At 51.2% G+C, this 14,357-nt stretch overlaps 6 protein-coding genes across 6 annotated transcripts, besides 1 other annotated feature; 5 read left to right on the plus strand and 1 right to left on the minus strand.

Moving 5' to 3' along the window:
* Positions 1-1,981: part of a mobile genetic element (DNA transposon of KLTH part of the newly discovered ROVER DNA transposon family of the Kluyveromyces:degenerate copy) that runs on past the window's edge.
* Positions 1,982-4,678: 2,697 nt separating this feature from the next.
* Positions 4,679-5,029, plus strand: KLTH0B06688g (KLTH0B06688p; the record flags this gene model as incomplete). Its single annotated transcript, XM_002552032.1, has 1 exon — positions 4,679-5,029. One exon carries the CDS (start codon positions 4,679-4,681, stop codon positions 5,027-5,029), a length of 351 nt encoding a protein of 116 aa, XP_002552078.1.
* A 720-nt stretch (positions 5,030-5,749) lies between these two features.
* Positions 5,750-6,922, plus strand: KLTH0B06710g (KLTH0B06710p; the record flags this gene model as incomplete). The annotated part of the gene is made up of 1 exon (XM_002552033.1): positions 5,750-6,922. One exon carries the CDS (start codon positions 5,750-5,752, stop codon positions 6,920-6,922), a length of 1,173 nt encoding a protein of 390 aa, XP_002552079.1.
* Positions 6,923-8,207: 1,285 nt separating this feature from the next.
* Positions 8,208-10,298, plus strand: SKO1 (Sko1p; the record flags this gene model as incomplete). The annotated part of the gene is made up of 1 exon (XM_002552034.1): positions 8,208-10,298. One exon carries the CDS (start codon positions 8,208-8,210, stop codon positions 10,296-10,298), a length of 2,091 nt encoding a protein of 696 aa, XP_002552080.1.
* A 229-nt stretch (positions 10,299-10,527) lies between these two features.
* On the plus strand, positions 10,528-11,532 carry FMP41 (Fmp41p; the record flags this gene model as incomplete). Its single annotated transcript, XM_002552035.1, has 1 exon — positions 10,528-11,532. The coding sequence occupies one exon, from the start codon at positions 10,528-10,530 to the stop codon at positions 11,530-11,532; it is 1,005 nt and encodes a 334-aa protein (XP_002552081.1).
* Positions 11,533-11,561: 29 nt separating this feature from the next.
* Positions 11,562-12,569, minus strand: DCD1 (deoxycytidine monophosphate deaminase; the record flags this gene model as incomplete). The annotated part of the gene is made up of 1 exon (XM_002552036.1): positions 11,562-12,569. The coding sequence occupies one exon, from the start codon at positions 12,567-12,569 to the stop codon at positions 11,562-11,564; it is 1,008 nt and encodes a 335-aa protein (XP_002552082.1).
* Positions 12,570-12,795: 226 nt separating this feature from the next.
* On the plus strand, positions 12,796-14,334 carry PSD1 (phosphatidylserine decarboxylase 1; the record flags this gene model as incomplete). The annotated part of the gene is made up of 1 exon (XM_002552037.1): positions 12,796-14,334. One exon carries the CDS (start codon positions 12,796-12,798, stop codon positions 14,332-14,334), a length of 1,539 nt encoding a protein of 512 aa, XP_002552083.1.
* Positions 14,335-14,357: the final 23 nt, after the last annotated feature.

The following is a 14,357-nucleotide window of genomic DNA, read 5'->3' on the forward strand; positions in this document are numbered from 1 at the left end:
GTTTGGCTAGTTTAGGAAACCGCCTCTGACTTCGTAGCCAGTATTTCAGAAAGTCTGCATTTTCATCAATAGGCTCTCCCATGTACAACTCCCATTCAGAACGCGGATTCAGTTGCTTCTCGGAGAGGTTATGTAGCTCTTCTTCTGATGAGAGGTGCAAATTTGGCTGCTTCCTAGCTGTCGAAGGTTTGCTAACTTTTTTCGATATAGTATTTGATTCTTGGCGGCTTGGCCCAGCTCCGATGGTGGCCTGCACGCTCTCTGGCTTCAATGAGCTCTCCACGAAGCTGTACGCAAGCTGAAGGGACTGCTTTACGAAGGCTTGGTCCAATGCCTCAAGACCTTGGGCTTTGAATTGAGGCTGCAGCATGTGTGCAGCCCAATATGAAGGTTGTGTGTAAGCCCACTGCAGCTCTATGCTGAACAAGGAGCTGCATCTCGAAATGATACCGAGCACTGTGCTACGTACATCTTCCTCAACTGCTGACAAGTCATTTTCTTCAAGCCCAGCAGTGGCCACATCTTGGGCTTCATAGATGCCGCTTAAAATACGATCGCAAGCCTGGAAATATTGATTTATTTGTAAGTAGTAGCCAATACCGCGAGGTAGTGAGTTGGATAACCTCTCCTGTAAGGATTGAAGATAGTCTAAAATGGGTGTTATGGCTTTCACAAATAGCACTATAGTGGAAATTTCCTCCGTTGTGTAACAGAAGTTTTCCCTGTCATCAGAATAAAAAACATTGTAGCTATTCTCCACATTAGCGTCGTAGAACGCGCGTATTACGGCATGATGTTGTACAAATGCACGCATCTTGTAGTAAAATTGAACAGATTTGTCACTATATTGCTGTCTTGTCAAAAAGGCAGCCAGGCTTCGGAATGCTCTTCTGACATAAAAATCTCCGTGTAGCTTCGCGACAAGACAATCAATACGAGAGGTGAGAGACTCAAAATGGGTACGGAAATTGTTAATTAGAACATGAATAATTTCGTACAGGAGATGTCCTAAACTTTTGATTTCAGTTATATCGGCATCCCGGTTTATGAGACCCCTTTCCTTCAAATTAGATTCCAGGGCGTCTTTCGTTAAGATGATTTCATCGTCGTCTTTCAGGGTGAGGCTTTGGATTTTGTGACAAATGCCATAGTTTGATAGAATATCGGTAACAGTACAGGTGGCACCTTGTCCCACATCTGCAGCATTAATGAGCTCTAAAACGTGTACGCCAGGCCCAGTCCTTGCATTGACTGCCTGAAGTTTCAATGGCTGCTGTTCTGCTAGTGCCAGATTTGGGCAGAACGACGCCATAACTACTAGGAGGGCTTCGCCACTAGGGGATGGCATGGTCTCAATAAGCACATTAATATTTTCGGTATCACTGAGTGCTTGTTTTAGCTGCTCTTCGAATTCACGGTGGTACTCGTCAAGTTTCAAGACCATCTCCTCCGCAGGCAGCACGATATCTGCATGGTTTAAATTACAGGCGCTTAAAAATTGGGAGAAGGCGCCGGCAGTACTCAAAGGCAACAGAGTATCCACAAAGAAATTCAACTGCTTTGCGGGTGGTAGTTTGTTCTGAACAAGCGGAGCAAGCTCCTTACGCATGGCAAATGGCTTGCGCGAAGACGCGAGCGCAGTGTTTGCAGCTAGATTTAATGACGCTGTGGCTGTTACTCCCCCGGCACCAGACCTCCGCTGCGGCCTCCCAAGCAGGGTGTTGAAGAGTTCATAGTCGTCCTTGTGCCTCCGGCGCATGTGCTTGATAATGTTGGAGGTGTTGGCATGACCGTCAAACTTGAAGCGCAACTGGCAGTGCGAGTACTTGCATTGAGCGTATGGCTGCGCACGGGCAATTTTTGTTACCCATACGCCGTAAGGCGAGAGTCGCAGCCAGTTGTGGAATTTAGCGTAGGCCTTTGGGTCGTGATGGAGCTCGTTGACGTTTGGATCCAGGTTAGGCTGGGAACACGGATTGATTGAAAACCTAGCGAAATCAAAACCGTAAGTCTCCCGGAAGCGCCGCTCCTGCTGCTGTGGATCATACTCTGCAGGCGACGCACTAGGTGAGGCATCCACCGGGTGCCGATTCTGGTGTTGGTGTAGCTGGCCTATAGCTGCCGCAATAGTATCCTCGCTGGCTCCCACATGTGAAGTGTCAAGAGTTGCGCCAACAGGCATACTAAAAGCGGGAATCAAGAATCACAAACGGGTTCGCTGGGCTTGCAAGCTTGCTCAGTGTGCTTCCAGTACTCGTCTGTTGTACTCATGATTATTAAACCTTTCACGCGTGGTCGATGGTTAAGGGAAGACTTTTGTCTACACGTGACTTCCGTCTAGAACAGTAAAAAACGGAGATACCCGGTCCGTGATCCATGGAGCATCTGGCACAGATTGGTAGAATGCTTTTAGCTGCAGTTATGTTGCTCTCGACTTATGAAGGCTTTTCATCTCTCGCTGTGTGTTCGTCAAGGAAATGCGAGCGAGTCACGTGATAAGTGGAGGCAGGCCGGAGAGGCTCGTATCTGACTGCCTTCGGGCTCACCATCCAGCCAGGGCCCTGTGAGAGTATTCGCCGAGGCGATCGTCTACCATAGTGATGATGCGGCTCCACAATTTATTTTCATTGGAAGAAACATATTCCCGAAGCATGCTGCTCGAGAGGAACAAATCCATAAACCTCGCTGAGCAACGCAAACAAAGTCTCTATAGCATTAGTTGTAACTTCATGGAGAACTGGCTCCGTTCGACGCACAAATAGCTTCAAAACTGTAGGCCCTGGTTGCCTTGCACGATACACAGAGTTTTTGAAGGTTCTGTCTCTACCATGAGCGCTGCCCCATTGTGCGGCTACAAGACTAAGATGAAAGTCGTTGAAAGATTTCTTGGAAGCTCCCCGATGCCATTCACAGCCTGGGCGGGGCTTTTTGTACCAGCTCATCACTGCCTCGCTTCAGCTTTTACGCGATATCTCCACCTCGGAGTTTTGTAGAGTATAGACTCCCCTCTGGGGGATATGAAACGATACCAGCAGCAACCAACACTTCCCTGACCAGGAGAGATAAGTTTTTGTTTTGCTCATAGAATACACTCGAGGCCTAGGAAGTAATCGAGGATCACAGAGCTCCTAGTGCTTGTGCGCCTGTCTTTTGGTGTTAATTACCGCAATGTGTATTCCCACATACATACATCAGATGCCTATGGTATAGTTGTGCTGGTAGAAAGTCCTTGGGTGAGGTTACCTAGTTCTTCTGAGCTTTCAAATGTATGACAGAAAATCTGTCCGGCTCAGTACTCTGGATCATCTGAGGCTGCTTATTTGGTGTAGTGGTGCACCCGCTGTCTGACGTAGATTTGCCACAGGTGGGAAGTCCTTGCACGCTAAAACTCTACACACGACCCCTGTGCGAGGTACTGCGATTGAAGTGGTTGACTCACATTGGGATCATGCTAAGTGTTCTATCGTGGCGCGTGGTGTCATTTACCTTATAGCGAGCTATTTGGTCTTGCACCCGCGAAAACAAATCTATTGCTAAAGTCTCTCTAATACGCATGCTTACCCACTCACGAACCCTTCCGTAATGAATACCTCGAGAGCGTCGGCGTGATACGCTCATGTTCTTCAATCCCGTAGCAGTGAATATACAAAAACAAAAGAATGAACTGGGCAACTTTTGATATGTAAGGAACTAACCCCAACTTGGTACCAGCTTTTGGAACACTTGCATTTCTGGAGCATCCCCACCTTTCTTTCTACCCGCTTGCCTATCGTAACGTAACAATTAAGTTCACATAATATCATCTTTTCTCCCCGGACTTTTCAATATTACGACTGCTAAACCTATTCAAGCAGTGCTAACTCTAAAATTACCTTATCCTCCAGGCAGTGACGCGAGATGAGCCTCAAGAGATGGAAAGAGCTTTCCTAGAGAACCTTGAGGGCTGCCAAGTGTTTACTCCCAAAATATACTTCAAAAACAAAGCTTCATGGGAACTGACGCAAGTGGGAAGAATATCCTTTTTAGTCTTATGGGTGCTGCCCGGTCTGACTGGCTTGCTTAATGCAAATACTCATATTTATAATGGAACAAGGCCAAAAGGGTTTTGGCATATATCGGCTTGCATTAATCTTATGATGCTCTTCCGGCCGCCACTGTTCGATATCGAAGAAGCTGTGAAGCTTCAGACCGACCAGTTGTGCAGGAGGTCCTCAAAGCTAATCCAGGTATGCAAGTCGAACGATGGAATCTGGTGGCACAGCGTCTCAACGAGCTCTTTCATGCAGAAGGGCATTGGCGTACTGCCAGTTGTTTGTTCGATGGGCACATGTGTCACTTCCTGTTCAGGAGGCTGGTGGTTCATCCTGCAAAGCATCCTCTCGAAATTCGAAACAAGCATCTGGCGATGGGTGCGCGAGAAGGGGAAGTTTTAGTACCTGGATCCCCGGAGAGTGAGCCCAAAGAAGAAGCATATAGGTGTTATGAGGGCGGCACCCGCGAGCAGTGGGATACAAAGCCCAAAATTTCAAAGTGTGAAGGCTTCGACAAAATACACGGGAAGCTCCCGAGAGAAATTTTCGGGAGCAAGGTTGTGCGACAGCTTCCCGCGGTTGTGGCGGCTCTGTTCTAGGCCAGGGCTTTCGTTTTAATATTTGGCTTAAGTTACATTGGACTTGTAATGGTTAGCCCAGTTATCACAATCTTTCGCATTGTACTTGCCATGGCGCTAAGCAATCTTTTTTTGGGGTTTGTGCTTTTCTCCCCTCTTAGGGATAACGGCTTGGGAGCTTCTGATCTTATGGACCTATGGACCACCATTGCTGCTGTTGAACCCCGTGGAGATACAAGAGGTTGGGACCGCATTGCAAGCTATATAAACGAATACCTGATCACTAATGGTGCACCTGGTCGCCTAGCGCAGTTCTACGACGGTGAAGACTGCATACAGAGGTTCAAGAAGAGGTATTCTGCGTCCCTACTCAAAAAGAAGCGGCGGGGAGGCGGTAAGTTTGAAGACCTGCGGTCCTAAATCGAGGCAGCTATGGATGCTGCCAGCGAGAAGCAAGCAGTGCTGGCTTGAGCCGTGGTCAGTAAAGTTTGGCACAGACGATATAAAGGTTTTACAGCACTTACACCCGTTATAAGAAACCACAAATCGTCACGGGTTAACAAGAATTAGAGAAAGTATGGGGCCAGAACAATTATTACCCACTTGCTGAAGATCGCCTCCTGATTTATACTCAACTGGACTTGTAGTCTTACTTGGAAATTTGGTGTATCTTCAGAAGTTGGCCGTGTATTGTCTGAACAAACATCTCTAAGCAAGCTTGCTGCTCCTACTGCTGGAACTCAGATCCTGAACAGGCGCTATCTATCCAACGGTCTCACATGATTTTGTAGTCGAGTCGCTTGTGTAATGCAGCTTGCTCTCTGACCTGGTCTCTCGGTATGCCACTTCGCTTTTGAATACCAACAGAATTAATGGACCTAGGAAAGCTACGCTGGAAACCATTTATGCAGACTACACATTTCTCGGTACTTGTAAAAAAGTTGGACAACACAAACTCTTCTGTCTTGCGAGTGCTTTCCGTTTCATTATGTCCGCTCTCCGCTGACGTCATGGCAAACGTTCACATTTTGGTTCTTGGCTCGGACTTCTCATTATAAAACTAATACTTCATGCTCGAGGAGAGCCAGGTCAAAGAAACTCTTCACACCCGACAAAAGAGCATATTACAAAACTCGAGAGATGAGAGGAACTTTCAAAGAGGACCCTGAGGCTCATGAATTGCGAAACCCGAAAACACACTATAGAAACAAGGCCTCATGGGAGCTGGCGCAAATGGCTACAGGGCTCTCCATACCCAAGTGGATGTCTTCAGGGTTGATCATCTGTATGTTTATTGCGGCTCATGATGTATATTACGAACGCGCACCTGCAAGATCATGGCACCGTCAACAGTTGTACAATGTCCTCCTGTCCAGTTTTGCGATGCTCTTTGAGTCACCTTACCAAAAGATCAAACGGACTATTAAGCTTCAGATGGAGCAGTTATGCAGAGAGGTTCTTGAGGGAAATCCCGGGATGCAGATCGAACAGTGGGATTTGGTGGCACAGCGGCTCAACGACTTTTTGCACGCTGAGGGACATTGGCCCGTTACCAATCCTTTATTCGACGGGCACATGTGTCACTCCCTGTTCAGAAAGTTGGTAGTTCATCCTGTAAACAAGAAGCTTCTTGCAACGCGAGTCCAGCGCGCGACGGTGGATGCGCGAGAAGGAGAGCTGTCAACACGCACATCTGCAGCTAGTGAGCCCGCAAAAGATACCATCGCATGCTATGAGAGCGGTATGCGCGAGTGGTGGGCTAGGAACGCCAAACCTGAGAAACAGGAAGGTATTGATGTCGCGTGCAGGAAACTCCCGAAGGAAGTCGTTTGGAGCAAGGTTGGATGGCAGTTCTCTGTGGCTATGGCTGCTCTCGTCCAAACTAGGGCATTCATACCTATTTCATTTCTGAGTTTCATAGGGCTTGGAACGGTTTACTCAATCGACACAATATTTCGCCTTACCCCCGTGGTGCTGAGCAATGTCTTTTGGGGAATTATACTTTCTCCCGCTTTAAGGGATACTGACGTAAACGCCCGTGATCTCATGGAGCTGTGGGCCACTATTGTTGCCGTTGAGCCTCGCGGAGATACCAGCGAGTGGGACCGCGTTGCAAGCCACATGAACAAGTACCTGGTTACCGCTAGTGCAGCAGGCCGTGCAGCGCAGTTCTACGACGGTGAAAACTGTATGCAGAGGTTCAAGAAGTGGTATTCCGCGTCGCTGCTCCCAAAGGAGGGGCAGGTCGATGCCAGGTTCGAGGACCTGCAGCCCTATATAGAAGCGGCCATGGACGCTGCCAGTGAGGACTAATTTAGCCGACCTCTCGGCTAGGCTAGCCTTGTCGGAGTCACCTCCACTATCCCAGACACGCTCTTTCTGCGCAACACCTGCGGCGCGCAAATCGCCGACTTTCTCTTGTTGCCACGGTATTTAATTTTAAGATAAACGGCCTCGTTTGCTGATCCCGCCGCGTTACTAGCGTGACTAGAAAACCAGCGGTATTAAAGCCGGCTGTGACTATCTGCGCTACGTATCTTGTCAGCAATAACGCAGACTTCTACTCTCAGTGACGTGCTGAAGTCCGAGGCTGCTTCTGGAGCTTCCGCGAGCGTTCTGGAAAAGACGTTGGGTATTGCTGACCAAGTTCTTCGAAGACGTCATGATCCGCACACGTGACTCAGTCGCATCTTCTCGGAGTTTAGTATAAGAAAATGGGGTTAGTTCGAGCGGTTCGGGACGTTGGGCGCGTTAGAGCGACATGTTGGAACGGAGTACAGCGCGACTATCAGTCAAGGACGCGTCCGCTTCGCAATGTTTAACGCAAATGGAAATTCATGAACCGCACTGCGCCAGTCTTTGTAGCGACCTGGTTGGAGAGCTTTTTCGTGTGCAAAGCTCCCTGGCACAGACTAAACGCCCCACAAAGCCTCACAGAAAGAAGCCTCGAAGCATGATGCAAACATAGTGGCAACACAAGGGGGTGGGAGACGGCGACGTGGCCAATTGTCAGCGTAGCGCCACCATTCCCAGGGCATGAGAGCGGGCGCCGGGCTCGCGGCACCCGAGTCTCGTCCTGCCACCTACGCTTCTTGTCACGCGCCACTCGCGTCTCAGCACGGAACAGCCCGCTGTCGCGAGCGCCAGGCTCTGAAGCCCGCGGCGGCCGCCGTCGCGGTGCTGGCGCTGGCGCTTTGGAACTTGGCACGTGCGTCACGTGCCCGCGTCTCGTACCTCACTTTACACGCACATGAGGCCACAGCGGTGGCTTTCTCGTCACGTGCCTAGCACGTGCGTCTCGAATATCTTTTGGTCACGTGCCTCGAATCTACTCAACCGTTACCTGTTCGTGTTACGTGATTCTGATGCAGCGCATTGTGTACGAGCGTTGTGATCTGCGCTCCTCCCGGCAGACCCTAGTTTCTCTACACCGTGCGGATTCGCAGCGTATTGTGGTGCGTACTAGCGTGGCAATTGTCCTACTGCCTTAAGCCCAGCTTCTCGCATCCTGCGCACCCCAGTTCGCTGCATTCACCGCGATTGCTTCGGTGAGTATTTTTTCGAGTCGCTTTATAAGAATCGATAACATGAAAAAAGAATGAACGAGTGCCAAACAGGTACAGCACTGCAGAGAAAGTGTCACGCTCATTCGTACTGGCTCAGACACACGCTCGCGCTCATCACACGCTCAAGTTCACCCACCGGCCAGCTGGGGACATATTGCAGTGCGAAACACGTTCCTGCATCTACCGTTTTGTCGTCTAGTGCACGCACCGATTACAGAGTCGCACCAGAGCGAGCGCAGCTGTCAGCCACGAGAAGTTCGCTACCCGCCGCCCGAGCGCAGGAGACCGTGGCAGCTACGTACCGCCAGGCACAGCCCGTCACCAGTCCGTCCGCGATGCGCGCGTCCGACCCCCCCGCGAATGACGCGTCCCTGGTCTCGTCTTTTGACCTCGAGCCCAACCCGTTTGAGCAGAGCTTCGCGTCCAGCGACAAGCCGCACGGTGCCGGCGGCGCCGGCGTCGCTGGGCACCAGCAAGTGCAGCGTGCGCGCCAGCAGTCGCAGTCTCAGTCGCAGTCGCAACCGCAGTCGCAACCGCAATCACAGCCGCAGTTGCAGGGCCAGAGCCAGCAGCCCACGCCTTCGCAGCCTACGTTGCCCTCTGTCCATTCCGCCCAGTCCGCGGCATCCGCCCAGCCCAAGCTCCCTGTGATCCCCACGACGCCCGGCGGATCCAGAAGATTGCCCCCACTTCTTCTCGCGAACCCGGCGCCCGCGCCCGCAACCGCGACGACCGCAGTCACAGCCACCAACGCGCTGGCCACACCGAGTGCGCCCCAGCACGGCGCCTCGGCTGGAGGGTCTCAGCAGGCCCCTCAAGTCCCGCAGGCGTCTGCCGGCTCCGCAACTCCTGGCTTCTTTATCAATCTATCAAAGACCGGTCTGACGCCAAACGAGTCTGGCCTCCGGACAGGCCTCACCCCAGGTATTTTGACGGCCGCGGCGCCACCTCACCCGCCTCCGCCGGTGTCATTGCCTTCGGGTCAGTTTACGCCGGGTCTCTCTTCTCTGCTCGGCCTCCCTCTGGGCCAGCAGCCAGGCCAACAGCAGCAGGCCGCGCAACAGCCTCAACAGCCTCAGCAAACTCAGCAGGTATCTCAGCAGCCTGCACAGCAGCAACAACAACAGCAGCAACAACAGCAGCAACAACAGCAGCAACAACAGCAGCAGCAGCAGCTCCCACCACATCCTGCAATGTCGTGGAGTCATTCTTCTTCCACTGCGGTGAGCTCAGATCCCTCTACCACTTCTAGTCAGAACGTGAAACCTAGGAACAACACATCCTCGTCGTCCTCGAGCAGCCTTGCTCAAGATGGGACAAGCGCTCTGTCCCTCAGTGAGCCTGCGCAGAAGCGTCAAAAGCTGAGCTCTGCGCTACCTGCTAAGAAACCTAAAAACTCGGAGCCCTCGCCGCTCGACGTCAAAGACGAACAAGAGCGCAAGCGCAAGGAGTTCCTCGAACGCAACCGCGTTGCCGCATCAAAGTTCCGCAAGCGTAAGAAGGAGTATATCAAAAAGATTGAAAGCGACCTGCAATTCTACGAAGCCGAGTACGACGACCTAAGTCAATGCATGGACAAGCTCTGTGGTATCTCGAAACAGACCATCAATTCTAGTCTCGTTGGCATGCTTAAACAGGCCCTTTTGCGCCACGACGTGACCTCCTCACTCACTGTCTGCAATCACATTGAACAGGTGCTTTTGCAAACGAAGTACGTGCAGCGGGGTGGTCGAAACCCCAGGCGTGAGGAGGAAGAGAAGAGGCGTATGGAAAGCCCTGACGCTGATATCAACTCAGATTCCACCTATCCGCGGCGCGCCTCTTTGGCTACCGCGTCCACAGATGGCTACCACACTTCGCAGCTGCAACCGCACCAACTGCAGTCTCACATCAGGCCCGACGCGGGCCCGCAACTTAGTGCTGCCGACCACGCCACGGGCACTATAAACAACCTGCCTCTTGTCATCAACGGTAATACTCTCCTGGGTCTTGGCGACATTCAGGATCCTTCACACAACGCTGGAGCAGGCACAGTCACCATGAGTAGGCCCACCTCCCTCACCAGCCTTCAACCAGAAAATAACCGGTCGGTGCCTTTGCATGAATATCCCAATTCCAACTAAAGCTTTGCATATACCACTACCACAACTGTTACCGCAACGGCGTTAACCACACCAGTTGTTACTGCTCTTATTATGCCAACAACCCCTCTTTCAACTACTATTTCACCCTCAGCCGCTTTACTTAGTACTGCCCCTCGGCTACTGCTTCACCGACATCTATCTCTACGCTAACTCCAAGATCATCGTGCTGGTCTTGTCCCAGTGGCATAAAGGTGGCCACGGACGTTTGATGTTTAAGGTTTTTTATATATTAATTCTATGGTTTTATTGTTTTACGTGCTTCCGCTGTGCGCCTATTCGTCCTGTAGGTACTGGACGATGGCGCCTCGGCATTCTGCGAGGCTGTACTTATCTTGGAATTTTCAGCCGTTTGTTTGGTTCTTCTCACAAAGGCTCCTTGACTACCACACATCAACAAAAATTGGGCAAGGGCTGCCATCAGAGCAAAATGGACTATTCGTACCTCAAAGCTGCCCGCAAGATCGTCTGCATTGGTAGGAACTACGCTGCCCATGTTAAAGAGCTAAACAACCCATTCCCCAAGCAACCATTCTTCTTCTTAAAGCCCTCCTCAAGTATTGTCACTCCGCATGATAAACAAGCACCTCAGGAGACCAGGCAGCACGCAGAGTGTAGCTACCGCGGTTTGAATGCCGATGGAACAAACCCTGGAGCAATCATGATACCCGAAGGAGTCAAGGTGCATCACGAAGTTGAATTGGCCTTGATCATAGGTGACTACATTTCAAACGCATCTCCTAGCGCATTCGGGCCCAAAGAACTGCGCCGCGCTATCAGTGGGATAGCCTTGTCGCTGGATCTGACCGCCCGTAATGTACAGGATGAGGCTAAGCGCAAAGGTCTGCCCTGGTCGATTGGAAAAGGCTTCGATACATTTTTGCCAATGTCGAAGTTTATTCCGGAAGCGAGACTAGGCAAAAACCTGGATCTTCAGGATGCTTTTCGGCTCAAGTGCACGGTAAATTCTATCACCAGGCAAGACGGCACAACCGGCCTGATGCTAACGCCGCTGCACACCATTGTGCAGCACATCTCGACGATGATGTCGCTGGAACCTGGCGATATCATCCTCACCGGTACCCCAGCTGGCGTTGGTGAGCTGAAACCAGGCGACTCCGTTTACTCAGAGCTCTTTTTCAATGGCGAGCCCCTGGTCAACATGCAGTTTGACTGTGTCAAGAGACCAGGTCCCTACGTTTACCGCGAGACGTGAGAAATCGCGCAACTAGTTAGCTTTAATATCTATAACACTGTATACCTAGGACTTTCCAGAACGCTGAACTGGCGTACTAGCACACCGCCCTCCTGTAGTACTTTGAAGCTGGCTTCATCCATGCGGTAGCTCTGCGAGTAAACGACCTCGCGGATCCCTGTTTGGACGATCTTAACCGAGCATGTCAGGCAAGGGCAGGTATCGCAGTACAATATGGCATTAGGGCCAACCCGGTCACGCCCTGCCTCCAGCAGTGCGTTTTCTTCCGCATGAAGGCAGAGACAGGCGTGGAGCTGCGCGTCGCCATTGTTGCAGCGCGGGCACCCACCGCTATGGCAATTAACGAGGTGCCGCGGCGTACCATTGTATCCTGTGGCAATGACCCTGCAGTCGCGCACGATTACACACCCAACGCGTCGCTTCATGCAATTGGAGCGCGATGCTGCGAGCGTGGCGAGCTTCATGAAATACGTGTCCCAGTCAGGCCTCAAGGGCGTGGTGTTGTGGTATGGTACGCGTACATCGCGGCCCTGGTTGATTTCGCGCAGGTGACGATCCAACTCCTGTGCCAGACAGTCGAACTCAAGCTTATCGCGGGTTCGCACGTAGAACTTGATGTCTGCGCGTCCCAGGACCAAGGGTAGACTTGGGTTACGTTCCAACTGCTGTTCGGTGTGTTCAATGAGAGCCTGTAGCTGTGACCCTACGCTTGCTTCAGTGCCGGCTGTTGCGTCAGCGCCCGTCGCAGGCCCAGTTCCGGCATTCTTCTCGACTCCGAACCCAGCCACGCGCAGTTTCAGAGCCGCATCTATCGTAATGTGCGCAAAGAACGGGCGCTTTTCGAGCTTTTGAAGCTCTTCGAGTCCCAGCTCTCCGCTCAATATCCAGTTCTCGGTAAACCTCGCAGTCGCCTCCTCCACCACTAAGTCCACGCTTCCGCCCTCAGCAAAACATCGTTTGAACCCGAATTTTTTCTCCAGGACTTCGACCAACCTCCATGCACCGCTGCCAGCAGTTTCGCTCACATATAAAAGCATAGTAGTTAGCGAAGGGTCTCAATGGGCACGGTTATCGAGCTCATCGCGTACTTTTCACGCTTGGGTTTTCAGAACCTCGAGGGCCATTTTCACGTGATCATGAAGCGCATGTGACTTTCGTTTCGCGTCGCCATATGAAAATTGAAAAAAGACCAAATTCACAAGCAGGACGGGTCGATGACGGAACCCAAAACATCAGCAAATGTACCAAGGATAATTGCCCAGAATGATGAACGTTAAGCTAGGGATTATGAAAGGAGGGACCGGAATGAAGAGCCGGCTCGGAATGTACAAACTAGGTGGAGCAGCTGGTACACGGATCCGCAACCGCACAGCGAGCCTCTGGAATCGTAGGTTCTACAGCTCGCGCGCAAACCACATGCTGCGAATTTCGGGCTACGATAGGCAGGTGGTGGTGAAGCTGGTGGTAGTCACAGGAGTCACCCTGGTACTGGGCAGTCTGCTACTTAACTTTGCGGAAAGAGAGCCGGAAGCTGACGAAGGCCATGAGGGTGATGAGGTTGACGAAAACGGCGCTCGCAAACGCGGACCCAAGATTAAGATTTTTAACAACAACTGGCTATTCTTCTGGTACTCTACGCTTCCTCTCAATGCGATGTCGCGGTTATGGGGTCAGGTAAACTCGTTGACGCTGCCCGTCTGGATGAGGCCATGGAGCTTCAAGCTGTACGCTGCCATGTTCGGCGCAAACCTTGACGAGATGGAAGACCCAGTTTTAGAGCACTACCAAAACTTATCTGAGTTCTTCTACCGTGGCATCAGACCCGAGACACGGCCTGTTGCTCCGGGCGACGACGTGGTAGTTTGCCCAAGCGATGGCAAGGTGTTGCAGCTTGGCGTGATCGACGCTCACACCGGCGATATAGAGCAGGTCAAAGGAATGACATATTCTGTCCGCGAATTTCTTGGGACCCACGCGCATCCTCAAATGACAAGAAGCGAGTCTCACGATAGTATTAAGAATTCAGCTACCGCAGACAAGGACCACATCGAGTTTGCACGCATCAACAACATTCCGTACACTTTCAACGATATGATTGGTGAGACCCCCGGCGAAGATAGCTCGCACCTGCAGAAAATCAAGTACACTAGCGAAGGCGATAAATCGCTACCGGATGCATCACCTTCCAGACCCAAGATCATGAAGCTTCTCAGCCAACTCTCAACACATTATATTAGCAAGATGTCTGACATGAAGCCAGAAAACAACAAGCTTTTCTTTGCAGTCATCTACCTCGCACCCGGGGACTACCACCATTACCATTCTCCAGTAAATTGGGTGTGCAAGCTTCGTCGTCACTTTCCAGGCGAACTGTTTTCGGTGGCACCCTACTTCCAGCGCAACTTTCCAAACCTGTTCATATTGAATGAGCGTGTGGCTCTACTAGGCCATTGGAAGTATGGATTTTTCAGCATGACACCAGTGGGTGCAACTAACGTTGGGTCTATCAAACTAAACTTTGACAAAGAACTGGTCACAAACGAAAAACGCAATAGAAGAACCAAGCCTCACACTTGCTATGAAGCAACTTACGAGAATACAAGCTCTATTTTAGGCGGTGTTCCACTGGTCAAGGGAGAAGAGATGGGGGGCTTTATGTTGGGAAGCACGGTTGTACTATGTTTCGAAGCACCAAGCGATTTCAACTTTGATATCAAAGTTGGGCAAGCCGTTAAGATGGGCCAACCTCTCGGAAAAACGAGTCAAACGGCTCAAGAAAGCTTAGGAGACGGCCAAGAGTGATGAGTCTCACTTTTTATACCTAG

Source organism: Lachancea thermotolerans (genome assembly GCF_000142805.1).
Source record: "Lachancea thermotolerans CBS 6340 chromosome B complete sequence".
Taxonomy (NCBI): Eukaryota; Fungi; Ascomycota; class Saccharomycetes; order Saccharomycetales; family Saccharomycetaceae; genus Lachancea; species Lachancea thermotolerans.